We start from the raw sequence: 16,680 nt of genomic DNA, 5'->3' as shown, positions 1-16,680 counted from the left end.
TTTTTTTTTGTACCATATATAATGTTTCCTTTTTCACTAGTACTCAACACCAATCATCTCTGAATTTTTTCCTTTGTTTTAGGTCAGAAGGCTAGAACTGAGAGCCAGGACTCAACTCAAAGGCAGAATGTATCTAAAAATTCCAGTCACCAAACACTTCAATGGAAACAATCAGAAAAAATGGTACCCGTGGTTGTGTATTTGGACTTGATAAACCTGAGGGCAGATTGGAGATAAAGAAAGAAAATCCTCCCAAGGAGTCTTTGATGGAGAACTTCTCTCCCAAGGAGAAGAGTACAGGGCCTCCCGAGAGGGCCGACCGAATAGGGAGAAACTTTGACTGCATCCTATGTGGGAAGACCTTTTATGATCACTTATCCCTCAACCACCATCAGCAGACTGATACTGGAGAGAAGCCCCATGACTGTAAAGGTGGGGAAGCCATCAGCTTCAGGAGCAACCTTAATAAACATCCGATCTCTCACACTAAAGAGAGCCCTTCTGAGTGTACAACATATCAGAAAGCCGTCTATGCCCAATTGACCCTTACTGAACATCAGCGGACTCACGACGAAAAGAAACCTTTTAGGTGTAATGAATGTGGTAAAACCTCCTCCATCCGCTTCTCTTTAGCTCGACATCAGAGAATTCATACTGGAGAAAGACCTTTTCAATGTACAGAATGTGGGAAATCCTTTCGAGAGAAAGCAGTTCTTGGTCGCCATAAGCTTACTCACATTGGAGAGCGGCCCTATAAATGCAAAGAGTGTGGAAAGGCTCTGTCTAACCGCTCCTCCCTCATTCGCCACTGGCGAGCACACACTGGAGAGAGCTCTTTTGAATGCGACGAGTGTGGGAAAGTTTTCTTTGATCGTTCATCCCTCACGCAGCATCAGAAAATTCACAGGGAAAAGCCTTGTAAGTGCACTGAATGTGAAAAAGGCTTTATCCAGAAAAGGCTGCTTATTCTACACCAGAGAGTTCACACTGGAGAAAAGCCCTATAAATGCAGTCTGTGTGGAAAAGCTTTCAGTTGCAAGCCATCTATCGTCCTACATCAGTGCCGCCATGCCAGTCAGGCTGCGGACTAGCATTGCTCAGCCAAATAAGGGACACCTTGTATCATCTGTACAGATGTGTGCAAGGCCGGGACGATTTATTGTGCACTCTGTCTTGTTCTCTAGTTGCTGCTATGACAGAAATACCACCAGTAGACGTCATTAACAAATGAACATTTATTTTCTTACAGCCTAGGCAGCTATAAGTCTTACATTTAGGATGCCAGCTCTGGTGGCACTGTCCAGTAAGTGTTGGACTGCTAACTGTAAGGTTGACAGTTCAAACTAATCTGCTGCTCTGTGGAGAGGGCTGAGACTGTCTGCTCCTGTGGAGATTGACAGAAGCCTCAGAGACCCTCTATGGGGTCATTGTGAGACAGAAGCAAATTGACGGTGGTGGAGAGTGGTAGTTCTCAGGAAGGTATGCTCTCTCTGTTGACTCTGGAAGAAGTTACTTATCTCTTTAGCTTCTGTCTCCTGGTTCCTTGGAGACCTCTATGTATCTTGGCATTTGGCTGCCTTCAACTGTGCGCCCTAATTTTGTAAGAGATCGATTCAAGACACACCCTATATTGATCTTGTCGCATTAACATAAAAAAGACCACCCAGTCCCAAATGGGCTTGTACCACAGGTATAGAGGTTAGAATGAACAGTACATTCTTTGGGGGACACAATTCAATTCATAACACGCACCTTCCAAATACAGCTTATTTCCATAAAATCTCAATAAATAGTCTTAACAAACAGACCATGCCATGGGCTTCCCCTTCGAGAGCTCAAATTTTAGATAATAATTCTGACCCAATTGGACCTGTTGGTCAAATCGCTTTGTGAGAATTGTAAGGAGTCTTCTGATGCCGTTTTCTTTCAATGCTGTCTTGACCTAGCTGAGACCCTGGCTGAAGCCACTCTATTCCCTTTCCAAAGCAGTTGATCTAGCCCACTCTCTAACCACTCCCTTTTCAGGCCCCTGCACTTCTGGGTCACTGTGGGCCCGTCTTAACTGTCCTGGGGCCACGTACCCAACAATTAGGGATAGCTCTGTGTTCCCTGAGTCTACGGAATTATTAAGAGTACTCAATTCGTAGAAAGCCTGTACAGCCTGACTCACTCCACTCACCCCGCCACCTGCCCTTTTTATGCTGTCTCCTCCATTTTAAGTTCATTATCTTGCCTCCGATGCAAGTCCCTATGGGCCCCGCATCATGGCATGGTGTGCCTCTTGTCTGTGCAAAAATGAATATCATAAACCAACTTCTTTTTTTTTTTTTTTCTTTTTTAACATTTTATTAGGGGCTCATACAACTGTTATCCCAATCCATACACACATCAATTGTGTAAAGCGCATTTGTACATCGTTTCTCAAAACATTTTCTCTCCATTTAAACCCCCGACATTAGGTCCTCATTTTTCCCCTCCCTCCCCGCTCCCCCCTCCCGCATGAGCCCTTGATAGTTTATAAATGGGTATTTTGTCATATCTTGATGGCCTCCCTGATTCCTCTTTCCTGTGTCACAGCTGACTTTACCACAAATTTGTTGGACCCCAAGGTAGGCATTTAATGCACACATATGGAGCCCTAGTGGCATTGTGGGTTAAGTGTTGGGATGCTAACTAAAAGGTTGGAGGTTCAAACTCACCAGCTGCTCCTCAGGAGAAAGATGAGGATATCTGCTTCAGTGAAAATCTACAGCCTCAGAATCCCTATGTAGGGCCACGATGAATGTGTGTGTGTGTGTGTGTGTGTGTATTCTTCTTGGTGCCAGTTCTGACTCATAGCAGCCCCCTGTGCAACAAAACAAACAGTCCAGCAGCCCTGTCCTGCACCGTCTTCACCATGGTTCTTACATTTGAACCCGTGGCTGCAGCCACTGTGTCAGTCCATCTTGTGGAGGGTCATCTTCGTTTTTGGTCCTTTTCCAGGTACTGGTCCCTCTTGACAGCATAGCCAAAGAACCTGAGACAAAATCTCACCATCCTTGCCTTTAAGGAGCAAGACAGATCCGTTTGTTCTTTTGGCAGCCCATGGTACTTTCATTATTCTTCACCAGCACAACACAAATGCATCAGTTGTTCAGTCGTCCCCACCCAATGTCCAGCTTTCTCATGAATATGAGGAGAATGAAAATACCATGGCTTGGGTCAGTTGCACCTTAGTCCTCAGAGTGACCTCCTTGCTCTTCAACACCTTAGAGAGGTCTGGGCAGCAGATTCACTCAAGGCAATGAGTCATTTGATCGCAACTTCTGCTTACATGAGCATTGGTTGTGAATCCAAGCAAGATGAACTCCTTGACAGCTTCCTTCTTTTCCCCATTTATCATGATACTACTTGTTGGTCCAGTTGTGAGGATTTTGGTCTTTACATTGAGTTGTAATCCATAGAAGCTTGCTATCCTTGATCTTCATCAGCAAAGGCTTCAGGTTCTCACTTTGAACAAGCAAGATTGTGTCACTTGCATATTGTAATCACTAGTAAACCTTCTATCCTTACACTGCATTCTTGTCTACATGATCCAGCTTCTCTGATTATTTGCTCATTATGCAGACTGAACAAGCATGGTGAGAGGATACAAACCTGATGCACACCTTTCCTGGTTTTAAGCCACGCAGTATTACCTGTCCCATTCACACAATTTCCACATGTGCACAATAGAGAGTGTTCTGGAATTCCCAATACTCTCAAGGGTATCCATAATTTATTTTTCCAACTCTAGGTCTTTGCACATTTCATTATAATATTTTACTTTGTCTTTTTGAGCTGTCCTTTGAAATTTTCTGTTCAGCTCTCTGACTGCATTTCTTCCTTTTGCCTTAACGACTCCATCATTAAAAGCAGGTCACAGAGTCTCTTCTGACATCCATGCTGATCTCTTGATCTTTTCTTTCCTCTTTTCATGGCCTTTTGTTTTCTTCTTGTATGATGTTACTGATCTCATTCCCAGCTTGTCAGATCTTTTGTCATTACGATGTTTTCAATATTCAGGTGGGATTTACTCAAGGTTGTATTGGGCCCTCACGGACTTGTTTTTATTTTGTTCAGCTTCAAGCCGAACTTGCATATGAGCAATTGATGGTCTGTTCCACAGTTGGCCCCTTGGCCTCATTTTAGCTCCTGAGTTTGAGCTTCTCCATTGTCTCTTCCCACAGATGTAGTCCATTTCTTTGTATTCCATCTAGAGAAACCACATGTGTAATCCCTGTTTGTGTTGTTGAAAAAAGGTCTTTTCAACGAGAAGTCCTTAGTACTGCAAAATTCTATCATGCAATCTCCAGCTTGGTTTCTACTATCATATTTTCCAACTGCCGATGCAGCCTCTTTCTAACTTTTGCATTCCAATTGCCAGTAATTATCAATGAATCTTGATTGTGTGTTTGATCAAATTCAGGCTGAAAACATTGCTAAACTTCTTCAATTTATGCATCACTATTTTAGGGGTCTTAATTTTAATCATAGCTGTATTGATTGGAGTTTTTATATGAGGATAGATATTATCCTATCACAGACCGTACTGTCCTTCAAGATAGATCTTGAGTTGCCCTTTTTGACGGTATATGTGATACCAGTCTTCTGGAAGCTCATTCCTGGCACAGTGAGCCGTATGACTGCCGGATTCAAAGTGGCCAACAGTCTATTTCAACTCACGAATGCCTAGTTATCAATCTATGGATTCTATTTCCTTTTTGACAACTTCCAATTGCCCAAGATTCACACTTTGTACATTTCCAAATTCCAATTATTTCTAGGATTTCCAGCTGTTTTGTCTCATTTGAGTTGTACCCCATCAGCAGATGAAGGTTCCACAGGCTTTACTCTTACCTATGTCATTATGATCAACTCTACTTTGAGAAGGCAGCTTCATATTTTGAGTGCATGCCAACCTGAGGGGCTCAGTTTCTGACAGTATATGAAAATGTTCTGCTACTTTTCCCGAGTTTTTCAGTATTTGACAAAGTTTTGATGCTATCCATAAGGATTTCAATGGCTAATTCCTCTCAAGTGGACAGCCTAGTCCTTCTTCATAGTCTGTTCTTAGCCTGAAAGCTCTATTGAAACCTATCCACTTTGGGTGAGCTTGCTCATATTTGCAAATACCAATGACATCGCTTCCAGCATCAGAGCAACACAAAGCCACCCCATACAATAAACTACAACACAAGTGATTATCTATATATACACATATATAACACGGATGATATTTATATAATTCTAGGTGGGCTGCTCCATGCACAATGAGAACACGGGACTGTTTCCTAACCTGTGTACTATGTCAGTTGTGACCCAGCATCCCATTAGCATTGATTACATGTTTCCTAGATGATTTAACATCGTTCTAGTCAAAGAACATGAGTCCTAGGTCAATTACACTTTCTAGAATAGAAGTTTCAAAAAGAAAATAAAGTTCAAGCTATATTTAGCCTGTAAATAAATGCCTTTGCTACAGTTGTTTAGCTATTAATCTGTTCTTGAAACTTTCTGGGGCTCTGATTCTGGTTATATACCTTTGTTCTCCACTCAGTAAGTTTTCCTGAACTTCTGATCCTCTAACAACCTCTGAGCTCTGGTAGACTAACCTATCATCCAGTTATTGTTGCTTCTGGTACAGTGGCCATTGTTTCCAGTTTCGTCTTTGTCTAATTGTTGTCTAAGATTTCTTAGTCTGGCTATAGGGGATTTGGGATGGTCCATCTTGCACCAACACCTTGGACACCCTACTTTCCTTTTTTCACTATATATTCACTTAAAGCTACTGAGGAGAAAAATTATTCATACCCCAAAGTCCCATTTCAGTTATAACATCCAGGTGTAGCCAGGGCATCTGGGTAGGGTCCCCGGTGAAGAGGTCAGCCACAAGAAACCAGCAATTGGGGCTTGGTCTAATCTCAAAACATGCCAGAAAGTCAAAGTTGACCGCAGACATCTTCTCCATGAACAGTAGTAACCTTCAGTACTGTCTGGGTGGGCTAGAGAGAAACAGATTCATAAACATGCATATATGTATGTTGTCGGGGGCTTAAGTGGAAAGCAAATGTTTTGAGATTGACGAGGGCAATGAATGTACAAATGTGCTTTACACACTTGATGTGTGTATGGATTATGACAAGAGTTGTATGAGCCCCTAATAAAACTATTAAAAAAAAAAAAGACAGCATCAGAACCCAAAGGGGTTCTGTAATGCTCTAGGGTCTCTCTGAGTTGGAATTGGCTCAATTCCCCTGGGTGTTTTTGCATTTCCAGTTGTGAAAATTAAAAATGTACCTGCCCCCCAAAAAAGAAAGAGCTTTATATACAAGAGCAATTGAACATTGAGAAAACATCCCAGCCCAGTCCAGACCAAGTCCGTAAGTCCGATATTAGCCCATATGTCTGATACCAATCTATAAAGTCCTCTTCAGACTCATGAAACACAGGCAAGACGCCTAACGCAGGAATATCACAGGCCAATGGGTGGGAAGTCTTGTGGATCCAGTGGCGTTGTAAGCATCTCAACACTGGCAGGGGTCTCCATGTGGCTTCTCCAGCTCCCATGGCTGTATCAGAATAGGTCCCCCCCCCCCAAAAAAAAAAGAATAGGTCCATGTGGCTTCTCCTCAGGGATGTCCTGCAGTGAGTGAATCAAGAGACAGTGTCTCCCACCTCCAAGGAGGAAGTACAGGAATTACCAGAATCCTTAGGGGAAGACCACGCCCACACAGAGGACTCATTGGCTATACAGTGATTGACAGACTAGACACCACCCCTTCACTCATAAGCCTCTCAAATTGGCCACAGATTATATAACTACCACAAGTACCAAACCAGCTATCATGAGACTGGAACTGAAAGCCAAGCCAGCACATCCAATTAGAGGTGGTGCTTGTCTTGCCCTCAAAATGAGTACCCACTGTCACTGTCTAAAATAACTCAAACTACTAAGGATCATAAAATCAACTTAAACTACTAGGTATAAGAATATTAGAGCAAATATAAGAACATAAAGGCAGCACCCTACACACATCATTATTCCAGCATCATCGTCCCAATAAGCATGGCCTTCATTGGTGTACTCACCCGGGGAGAGTTGGAGAGAGCAGGAGTTGATGTCTCCTTGGTTCCTAGCTCTCTAAAAGTCAGTGTCCCTACCCAGGTTTAAATGGACAGCTTGGCTGCCTCTTTGACATATTCACTGTTCAAGTCAAGTCTTACCGGGTTTCTCCACACTTTAGGTGGCTTGGCTGGCTTTGGGCATCGGTCAGGTTCAGCCAAGTCTTATTGGGGTTCCCCACACTTTTGCTGTGGCTCCTTGGACCATCTGTTAATTGTTGGCGATGGTCCAACTTCTTGGCTGGACCCTAATGTCACACTTTATTTCTTCTCTAAAATGAAGTTTCTTGTGTTTGTTTCGTTTGAGGTGGCTCAACCTCTTGCGAGGTAGTTCAACATCTTGCAAGGAAGTTCTATGGTGCTCTCATCACCCACAATCCTGAAATGTAGACCGTCCTATCCATGTCTACACAATGGAAGCATAGGTAGGCTTTCTCACATCTATCTACAACCTTCTTGTTTACTAAAACAAAGCAATGATTTCAGAGAACCTATAAGATACTGAACACCAAAATGAAGGTAAGTTACTGATGGGTATTAGAAAACAACAAAAGCCAGCAGCACAATTAATTATTTTGTTATCTTAACACTCTCATCTTTCATCCCCTGAGTAAAGGATAGAGAATGAATGCAGACTTCTCCTTTTATTCTGTTAAGAAGCAGAAATCAGGAACTTCAGACAGAATCCATGGAATGATGGTGCAGCCCCGTAGCAGAATCCACACATAAAAAATCAATTCCCATAATGATGAAGGATCTGCCCTCTGGTATGCTGCCCAGCCTGTAGAACCTGACTCTGGTTCTGGCAGTGGGACCATGTAATTAGGAAGTGGCTTCCTTCCCAATATAAATATGTACAAGACCTGTCCCAAGTCTTCAGAAGAGACAAGTGACTAAATATCCTAGGATCAACAGTTCAGTTTATCTAGTTATTTTTATCAAGCCTCCGGATAAAGCCATTTGCAAATATTAAAGTTAAAATGCTGACAATAAACATTGAATAATGCTAACTATGGCACAGACTACAAATTGCCTACCCAGTACTCACTGCCATCGAGTCAATTCTGGCTTATAGCGTATACCCTATGGGACAGGGGAGAACTGCCCCTGTGGGTTTCTGAGATTGCAACTCTTTATGGAAGTAGAAAACCTCATCTACCCCATAGTCATCCTAAATAACAGGAAATCGGATTCTGTCCTGTACAGCAGAGTGGCTGGCTGTCCATAATTGAACTTCACATCCTCTCCTGAAGCCATATACATGTGAAGTGCTTCCATGTGTCCACGAGGAGATTGAAAATACCATGGTTTGGGTCAGGCACAGTAAGCAATGTAACCTCGACACTTTAAGGAGCTTCTTGGAGCAGTTTCCCCAATGCCATGTATTTGATTGCTTTCTCCTCCTCCTCCTCCTCCTCCTCCCCCTCCCTCCTCCCTCCTTTTGACCAAGTTTGTCTTTTATTCCCCAGTGCCATTAAACTTATCAATATTATTTGTTTTACAATTCAAAAATTTACAGGCATACAACTTCTAGGCAGTAATTACAACAATGGGCTATCTGATTCTAATAGTAAACTGTGATTTTTCCGTGACTGTTAATCCACCTTCCTCATCCCTGGTAGCCACTAATAAATGTTGACCTCTCGATAGATGCTTTTTCTTATCTTTTTATATAAGTGAGGTCACCAATATTTGTTCTTTTGTGATTGACATAATTTGTGCCACAGAACATCTTCAAGTTCCATCCACAGTAGACACCAAGAGTTCGTTGTTCCTCCTACTGGCTGAGAAGTATTACAATGTCCGCATGCACCCCATTTTGTCCCCCTTTTGGCCCTTGTGACTGGCACTGCAATAGCACTGGTGCACAGTCTCTTTCAGTTTCTGCTTTCGAGCAGAGAGAGAAGGGAATTTCTGCGTCAAGTGGCAGTCCTCTTTTCTGAGGGGATGCCACCACTCTTTCCACCATGGAAGTACCGGTTTGCATGCTTATCAGCAATGGCAAGTGTTCAGATTTCCTCACATTCATGCAACATTTGTTATTTTTCTGTGACTTTATCATTGTTTGTTGTTATTTTTAAATCTTAGGGAGAATGAGATGGTATCTCATTGTGGTTTTTATTTCGTGACTAATGATAATCTGATGACTTATGACTGAACACCTTTTTATGTGTTTGTTGGCTATCTGAATGTCCTCTTTGATGAGATGTCTGTGCATGTCCTTTGCCTGCTTAATGATTAGGCTATTTGTCTGTTTGTTGTTAGGTTGTCAAAGTTTCATAGGTATTTTGGCTATTAGATTCCTGTCAGATATATAGTTTCTGAAGATATTCTGCTAGTCAGAAACTTGTCTTTCTGATATATATATATATATCAAGATATATATATATCTTGATAATCAAAAGGTGCTAATTTTTTGAGTTCTCATTTATATGTTTTGTTTTTTGCATGTTGTGCTCTTCTTATTATATGAGATAATCCATTGTTAAATACTAGGTCTATTAGTGCTGTCCCTGCCTGTTTTTCTGATTATTTTATGGTTTTAGTTTGTGCATGTAGGCTCTTAATCCATCTTGAATTTGTTTTGTGTGTATGGTATGAGGCATGGATCCTGTTTCATGTTTCAGTATTTGTAAATTCAATGTTCCCTCCATTTACTGAAGACTCTTTTATCCCTTATCGAAAGGACTTAACCTCATAAAAAAACTGTTGACCTCATGAAAATATGTGTTTCTTTCTGGAATCCTTATTATATTGGTCTATGTGTCTATTTGTCACACCAGTATCAGGCTGTTTCAATTGCTGTAGAAGTATCCAAAAACCCACTGCTATCGAGTCAATTCCAACTCAGAATGACCTCACATAGGCTTTCTGGGACTACAAATATTCACTGAATCAGAGAGCCTGATCTTTTTCCCATGGAGCAGCTGCTGGGTTTGAACCATCAACTTCACAGTTAGTAGTTTAACACTTACCTGACAGCTCCATTTCAATTGTGGGGCCAGTGCAGATTAGAAATTCACCGGTCCACCCCAGGAAAGGTGGTGAGAGGCAGGTGACCCCACCACCACTACTCTCCCCACCCCCCATGGGCTCTGCAGTGCTGGGGAAGGGGTCTGCCAGGCCACTGGCACCCTGAGATGCCCTGGGGCACCCAACCAAGTATGTGACTGGGTGGGGAGAAAGACGTTCCTGATTCTTCAATAGCCTGGTCTTTGGATCCAGGGATATTTCTTAACTTCGTCTCCAGTCAGAGAATACTTAAGTCTATTTCTTTAAACAATGGTCAGCGGGAGACCTTCTCTCAGCTCGCAGGGACCAGTGGGTGGATGATGAGAAACACAACAGTTTGTCCAGCATGCAAAGCTTTTAAGCAGCTTCGCGATTAAGATGCTTCTTGGATCCACAAGCCATGGCTGCGCTGAGCACAGAAAGAGGACCAGCTCCTTCTGATGTCTCTGTAAGACGGCCTCAAATGCTCTGCTCAAGACAGTAACTCTTTATGGGAGTAGAAAGCCCTGTCTTTCTCCCAAGGAGCGGCTGGTGGTTTCACACTGACCTTGCAGTTAGCAGCACAACGCTTAACCACTATGCAACCAGGGTTCCGTAAGGACAATGAGAAGATTACCGTCTAGAAAACCCTACGGGGCAATTCTATTCTCTCACATGAGGCTCCTATGAATCAAGATTGACTGGACCTACCAACTACGAGTAACCTACAGGCTAACAGTTCACACTCACCTAGTGTCGAAAACACCCTCCGGAGCTCGGTTCTACTGGATAACACGCGGACCTGCCACGGCTCCAAATGGACTCAGTAGCAAAAGGTTTGGGTTCTTTGGTTTGGTGCACCAATGGAAGTGCTTTGGCTTTTATTCTGCATGAGACGGGGAGCCACGGGGTTGAGAACAAAACAGGCAGGAAGTGTAGAAGGATCAATCAAGACATTGCATTGGTCTAGGCAAAAGATGGAGGCTTGGACCAGAGTGACAGCAATGGAGGTGGTAAGTCATCAGATATTGAATATACTTTGAAGGTATAGGCAAGAGGATGTACTGTTAGATATAGGGTGTGAGATAAACAGAAGAATAATTCCAAGGTTTTTGAAATGAGGCACTAGACCAGTAGTTCTCAACGTTCCTAATGCCATGACCCTTTCATACAGTTCATGTTGTGGTGACCCCCCCCCAACCATAAAATTATTTTTTTTGTTACTTCATAACTGTCAATTTGCTACTGTTATGAATCAGGTGACCCCTGTGAAGGGGTCATTCAACCCCCAAAGGGGACGAGACCCACAGGTTGAGAACCGCTGCTCTAGAAGGATGTAATTGCCATTGACTGAGATAAGAAAACTTGATGGAGGAGGTGTAGCAATGGGTAATGAGGAGGGTTATTCCTTATTAGAGTTATTTATTAAACATCCAAGTAGAGAGTTCAAGGAGCTGGCTGTTCAGGTAAGTCTAAGAGGCCAGGTTTGAGGTCCAAGGTGGAGATATATATTGGGAGTTGACTACGCTTGGATCAATGCGATTACCTAGGGTGTAATTGTTGAAAGACAAAGGAGAGATATGCAAGGATTGAGGCCTGGGCATTTTAATATTTAGTTGGCTCACAGACCAGGAGTTTCAACATCACCTGGGATCTAGAAATTCAAAGTCTCCGCTCTAGGCTAAGCCTCCTGAACAGAGATGATAGTTTTAACAAGCCCTCCAGTTGATTCTGATCAGACTAATATTTGAGAGCCACTGGTTTGGAGGTTGGAGAGGAGAGGAAGAACTACCCAAGTAGACTCAGAAGGAATGACCAAGCAAGGGGGGGGAAAAGCAGAAAGTGTTTCCAGGAAGAGGGAGGATCCTGTTTATCAAGTCAGATGAGGGCAGAGAGGAGAGAAGGGATTTCGTGACAGGAATGGTTAGGGAAAGGAAGAAAGGTCTGTGTTGCTGGTGTGTTCCATGCACAACATCTTCTGAAGGAAACTGTCCATCCCAAGGAGACTCCCTCCATCTACTTTTAGCTATGGCAGGCCCCTGCCTTCAGCCCTAGCTAATTGGACCAAACGCAGCCAGTCAATAGACAGCTGGGAGACAAGCATGGCTATGTGTGTAGCCCAGACCCAAAGTAACAGTGGCTCATGCAAGATAGAAGCTTATCCATCTCCCTTTTATCTGATTGCTCAGGGCTCAGTTTCCTCTATATTGCTGATTTGGCATCCCTAGGCTGTTAACCTTTTCTAATTGGCCTATGATGACTTGTGATTATGTCTATGTTCCAACCAGCATGAAGGAATGGACAAGAGGAAGGCTTCCTTCTCTGTAAGAATCCTTTTAGTTCTCATCTCCATCTCCCCACCGCCTCTCCCTGTACAGACAGGTGTGATGAGAAATGTCGTTACTTTTGAAAGCATGATGCTTAGCTAAAAGCTGGGAATTCTACGACAGCAAGCAAGGACAAACAGACACAGTGACTTACACCCAAACAGGGACGTGCTTAGGCCAAATAGGGCTTGTCTTTCAGGGGAAGTTTAACTGAAAAGAACATTAGCCACTGGGTTATCGGAAGCCAAGCTAGAACACACACTAGCCTGGTAGGTGATTCCTAGAGCTCACTGGCAGCCTGAGTTACTTCTCCTTCAAGTTCCGGTCTCCGTGAGGTCAGCGGTACCAGTATTAGTTCTTCTTGGAAGCATGACAGTTTCTGGATTGCAGCGAGGCAAGGGTTGAGATTCCAGTTTTCCTAATTCCTAGGCCCAGCACAAATAAATAGCCTTGGTTACTTGAAGTAAATCAGGTGACCCCTGTCCCCGTCACAATAGGCCCAATGTATCTGGGAGGCACGGTAGAGGTGGGCATGGGGCAGTGTGATGCATGCTTATAATGCAGTAATCGGAAGCCTCAAATAAAACAAAATCTTCCCAAGACCGGGAGCTATGCATCCTTTGTGATGCAGGCGGCTCCGCTTGGAAAGGCTTCGGAGAGGAGGTAAGTGGGTCAATGATGGGCGTGGTCCTTTGAAGGTTACAGTAGCCAAGGAGCGACTGTCTCTAGCTGGGCGAAGTCTGACGCGGCCGGGAACGTCCTCCAGGGGCGGAGCCCAGAGTCACCACGAGGGAGGGGCGGACCTTTGAGAGTCCGTGGATAGGAGCTCTGGGCCACCCAACGCTCCTGGAGTCCGGGTCGCGGGGCGCGAAGCACCGCACCAGCAACCGCACCGAAAGCAGTCTGCCCGAGAGTCGCGAGGTCCTCTGGGAAGTGGCGTCCAGGGACGCAAGCCGCGTCCCGAGGAGGATTCTGGGCGTTGTAGTTCAGCATCGCGGTCGGGCTGGCGCGACTTGGCCCTGCTGCTGCTTAGATGCCGTTGTCGCCTGGTCGGAGCTTCCTGCACGTGGGGCGTGAGGTGGGACTCGGAGTAGAGGGGGGCTATCCTTCTAAGTCTGAGTGGCCGAAAGGAAGACAGTGGGAGGATCTCAGGGTGGGGGTCGCCGGGCTGCCCAGCGAGGGTCGCGGGCCGCGTTCCCCGGCCTCTGGACCGATCCGAGCGGTGGGACCCTCCACTCCCCTCCCGCGAGCGCGACCCTTGTGTCTTTTTCACCCCCGCGCGCGTTGAGCCGGTGCGGGCACGAGGAGGGCGTCACCCTGGAGCCCGGGGCCGAGGTGAGGATTTCAGAGGGTGCCACCTGGAGAGAAAGAAAAGAAGGAAGGTTGTTCTCGGGCTAGGCAGGCTCAGGAAGGAGAATGTGCACATAGCCGGATGAGAGAGCCCCCCTCTTACCAGATGGCCACGCTGGGGTGTTGAGGGAGAGCCCGTCGCCTTGTTAGCCTTGCCGGACTGTAGGGTGCTGTATGCCTCCTCTAGGTGGCCTCTGGGTGGTGCGAACTGTGCTTGTCTACTATAACCGGACGGTTGGTGGTTCAAAACCCCCCAGCTATGCCGCGTAAGAAAAGCCTGATCATCTGCTAACAGGATGATAGTAGCCAAGAAGCATCCCATGAGGCTCAATGCCACTCCGTAACGCATGGGGTCGCCATGAATTCGAGTTTACTCCATAGACACGGGTTTGGTTTTAGATGCTGCCCTTTGCCCCACAAGATCAATAGATCAGACAAGTTAGCTTCTAATAATGATTTTTCCCCCCTTCTTATCCCTCACAAAGCAGTAGAAAGGAGAATGTTATACCCATTTGGCAGAAGAAGGTGAAAGGAAGGATTCGACAAGTCCTACGATTTGTTTAGAATCTTATTTTTTCCCTACAAGACATCATTTTCAGAAAAAGTCCGTGTTATGTCTGGAAAGACTACTCTCAAAAATAATTTAACTAGTTTAGTTTTAGATCAAGAGTACTGGTGGTGCAAGAGTTAAGCTCTCCGCCACTATCCAATAGGTCATTATTTTGAACTCGCTCCTCAGGAGCAAAGGCCTGACAGTCTGTTGTTGTAAGGATCCCCATCCAGGCTTAGCAACCCCGGGAGGCAACACTACTCTGAGCTACGAGGTCCCTATGTGTTGGAATAGACTTCAATGGCACACATGAACAGTCTGATTTATCCCATGAGCCTGGAGTCACACAGGAATGAATCAAAAGCGAGGCACAGGTTGACAAGACAGTATTATTTTGAGTGGGAGAGAAATATATGTATATTTATGTGTCCAGATTCTCATAGGAGTTTTCCTGGCATTTACGGGCAGAAGAGGAACCTAAAGCAGAATTATTATCAGTTTTCTTGTTTCTGGAATGCTGAGTATTATCCCTTGGCTCACTATGTTGACCCTTCTCTGACAACAAGTAGCTGGTGTATGGCGGTTTCTGAGGTTACTACTAGGCAAGAGGAATCTTCATGGCTCCTATCTGCACTGCTAGGATCACCAGCTGAGGACTGGGACCTTCCCCGTACTGGAAACTCAAAAGGAATCGGCATGACCACTAACCTGCTGATCCCTAGCTCCCAGGTAGCTTTCGATTTTTAAAAAATTATTGTTGTTGTTCTTAGAATATTGGTGTTTTTCCTTCCATTGTTAGGGGGTTTCTCAAAGACTGGTTTCACCTTGATAACCTGACTCATGAAGAACCTCACAGGAAATGCTCTCGGCTTGAAAACCCTTTCCCTTTTACCGTCGTCTCTTCTCTACCTATTTAGTGTGCGAGCGCTTACTGTCTGTGCAGGACTCTAGTCGGCTTTCTGTTAAAGGCAAAATAATGAAGGTGGTTACGCCTACCTCATAGAGTCTACTGAGGAGATGAGATATACATAGGAAAATAGTCAAATGGCATGAAGAAATGGACCTTTAAAAATTCAGAAATGACAAAGGGCCAGGGAGGGTATTTTCCGTTCTCTAGGCCTGGGAAAAACAAGATAGAGTGTTTAGTTTGAAAGTAGAATAAAGTAATATTCCAAGAGGGTACAACTTTGGCAAAAAAAGTTTTCAAGTGATGAGAGAGAAGTCTTCAAAGTGTGGTGTGTGTGTATGTGTGTGTGTGTGTGTAACTGTGGTGCAAACTGGAGTGTGGTAAGGCAATCTTGGGTATGTTGTGGCCAGACCACAAGAAAAATCTATATTGGATCGTATTTCAGAGGCAAACAGGCCCAGGAAGGTTTTTAGAGGCTCATGCAGATAAAACATGCTGTAACTAAATGAAGAGAGAAGATTGGTCAAGATGCTTCAGTCGGAGCTGGCCTTGCACATGGAAGGGAGACACTATGGTAAAGGTGCTAGGGTTCCTTGTCTATTTTGCACCTGGCCTTCTAGTGTACAGGTACAGTTGATCCTTGTGAAATGATGGGAGAGAAAGTCAGTCTTGGCTCTAATCTGCGTCCCTTTCAGAGGGAAGAGGAGAAGAGGTCAGCAGCGTCTGCTGGACAGTGTGCGCTTGCTCTGCCGGGGCGTCAAGCACTGGTACCCTCACCTAAGCGGCAGCTCCGGAAATGAGATTGATGGTGGAGGTTTTCTCAGGGAGCTTCAGTTGCCCGGAAACCACCCGTTAATCTGTTACAGTTAGCATTGCTTATTAAAGAAGACAACGACACAAATGCACATTGCTTCTGCTGATAACTCTTGAGACATATGGCCTTAAAGGACAATAAGCTTAAATTAAGAGGGAAGGGATTTTCAAAACACTCAGTTCTAGTAACTTCTCTTTTATTATATGCATTGTTTTTACCAGTTTGGGGAGGTCTTGGTCATGAACTTTAGATGCTGAATGTAAATCAAATTAACCATTTTATTTCTATGTACATTCAGGGGAATATGCCCAAAGTGGTGGTTCAAAGAGGGATACAACAGTAATTTATAAGCAACCCAAAACTTTTTTTTTTTTCGGTTTCTGATCAAACTATAGTATTTAGAATTGGAAATCTCATTAGCCATTTGTACTATTAGCAGTAAACAGAGTCAATGGAATATCACCTTCCCTGTTTTCTCTACCTACATTTTAGTAGCAAAACTAAAACGGTGCCTATCATCCAGATCTCGGTTAGGCTAGAATCAACAGTCTTGCAATGTTTTCAGTTTTTGATAAACACTTAGGTTTACCTCTCCACC

The 16,680-nt window shown here is 44.2% G+C and overlaps 2 protein-coding genes across 4 annotated transcripts in view; both read left to right on the top strand.

The window, feature by feature from the left end:
* LOC123520943 (gastrula zinc finger protein XlCGF7.1-like) overlaps positions 1 to 1,218 on the top strand; it is a 16,123-nt gene extending 14,905 nt beyond the window's left edge. For all 3 annotated transcript variants that reach the window (XM_045283877.1, XM_045283875.1, XM_045283876.1), the window contains one exon: positions 83 to 1,218. In XM_045283877.1, the coding sequence (XP_045139812.1) occupies positions 162 to 1,091 (930 nt within the window). In that variant the 5' untranslated portion in view covers positions 83 to 161 and the 3' untranslated portion in view covers positions 1,092 to 1,218. The remainder of the gene's footprint in view (positions 1 to 82) is intronic.
* Positions 1,219 to 14,875: 13,657 nt separating this feature from the next.
* LOC123520944 (zinc finger protein 79) overlaps positions 14,876 to 16,680 on the top strand; it is a 37,842-nt gene continuing 36,037 nt past the window's right edge. Inside the window, exon 1 of the mRNA XM_045283878.1 lies at positions 14,876 to 15,090. Coding sequence (XP_045139813.1) covers positions 14,938 to 15,090 — 153 coding nt within the window. The 5' untranslated portion in view covers positions 14,876 to 14,937. The remainder of the gene's footprint in view (positions 15,091 to 16,680) is intronic.

Source organism: Echinops telfairi, unplaced genomic scaffold (genome assembly GCF_000313985.2).
Source record: "Echinops telfairi isolate 266 unplaced genomic scaffold, ASM31398v2 ScPeMD7_7467;HRSCAF=8505_1, whole genome shotgun sequence".
In the NCBI taxonomy this organism is placed as follows: domain Eukaryota; kingdom Metazoa; phylum Chordata; class Mammalia; order Afrosoricida; family Tenrecidae; genus Echinops; species Echinops telfairi.
This window is presented reverse-complemented; position numbering and strand designations above follow the sequence as displayed.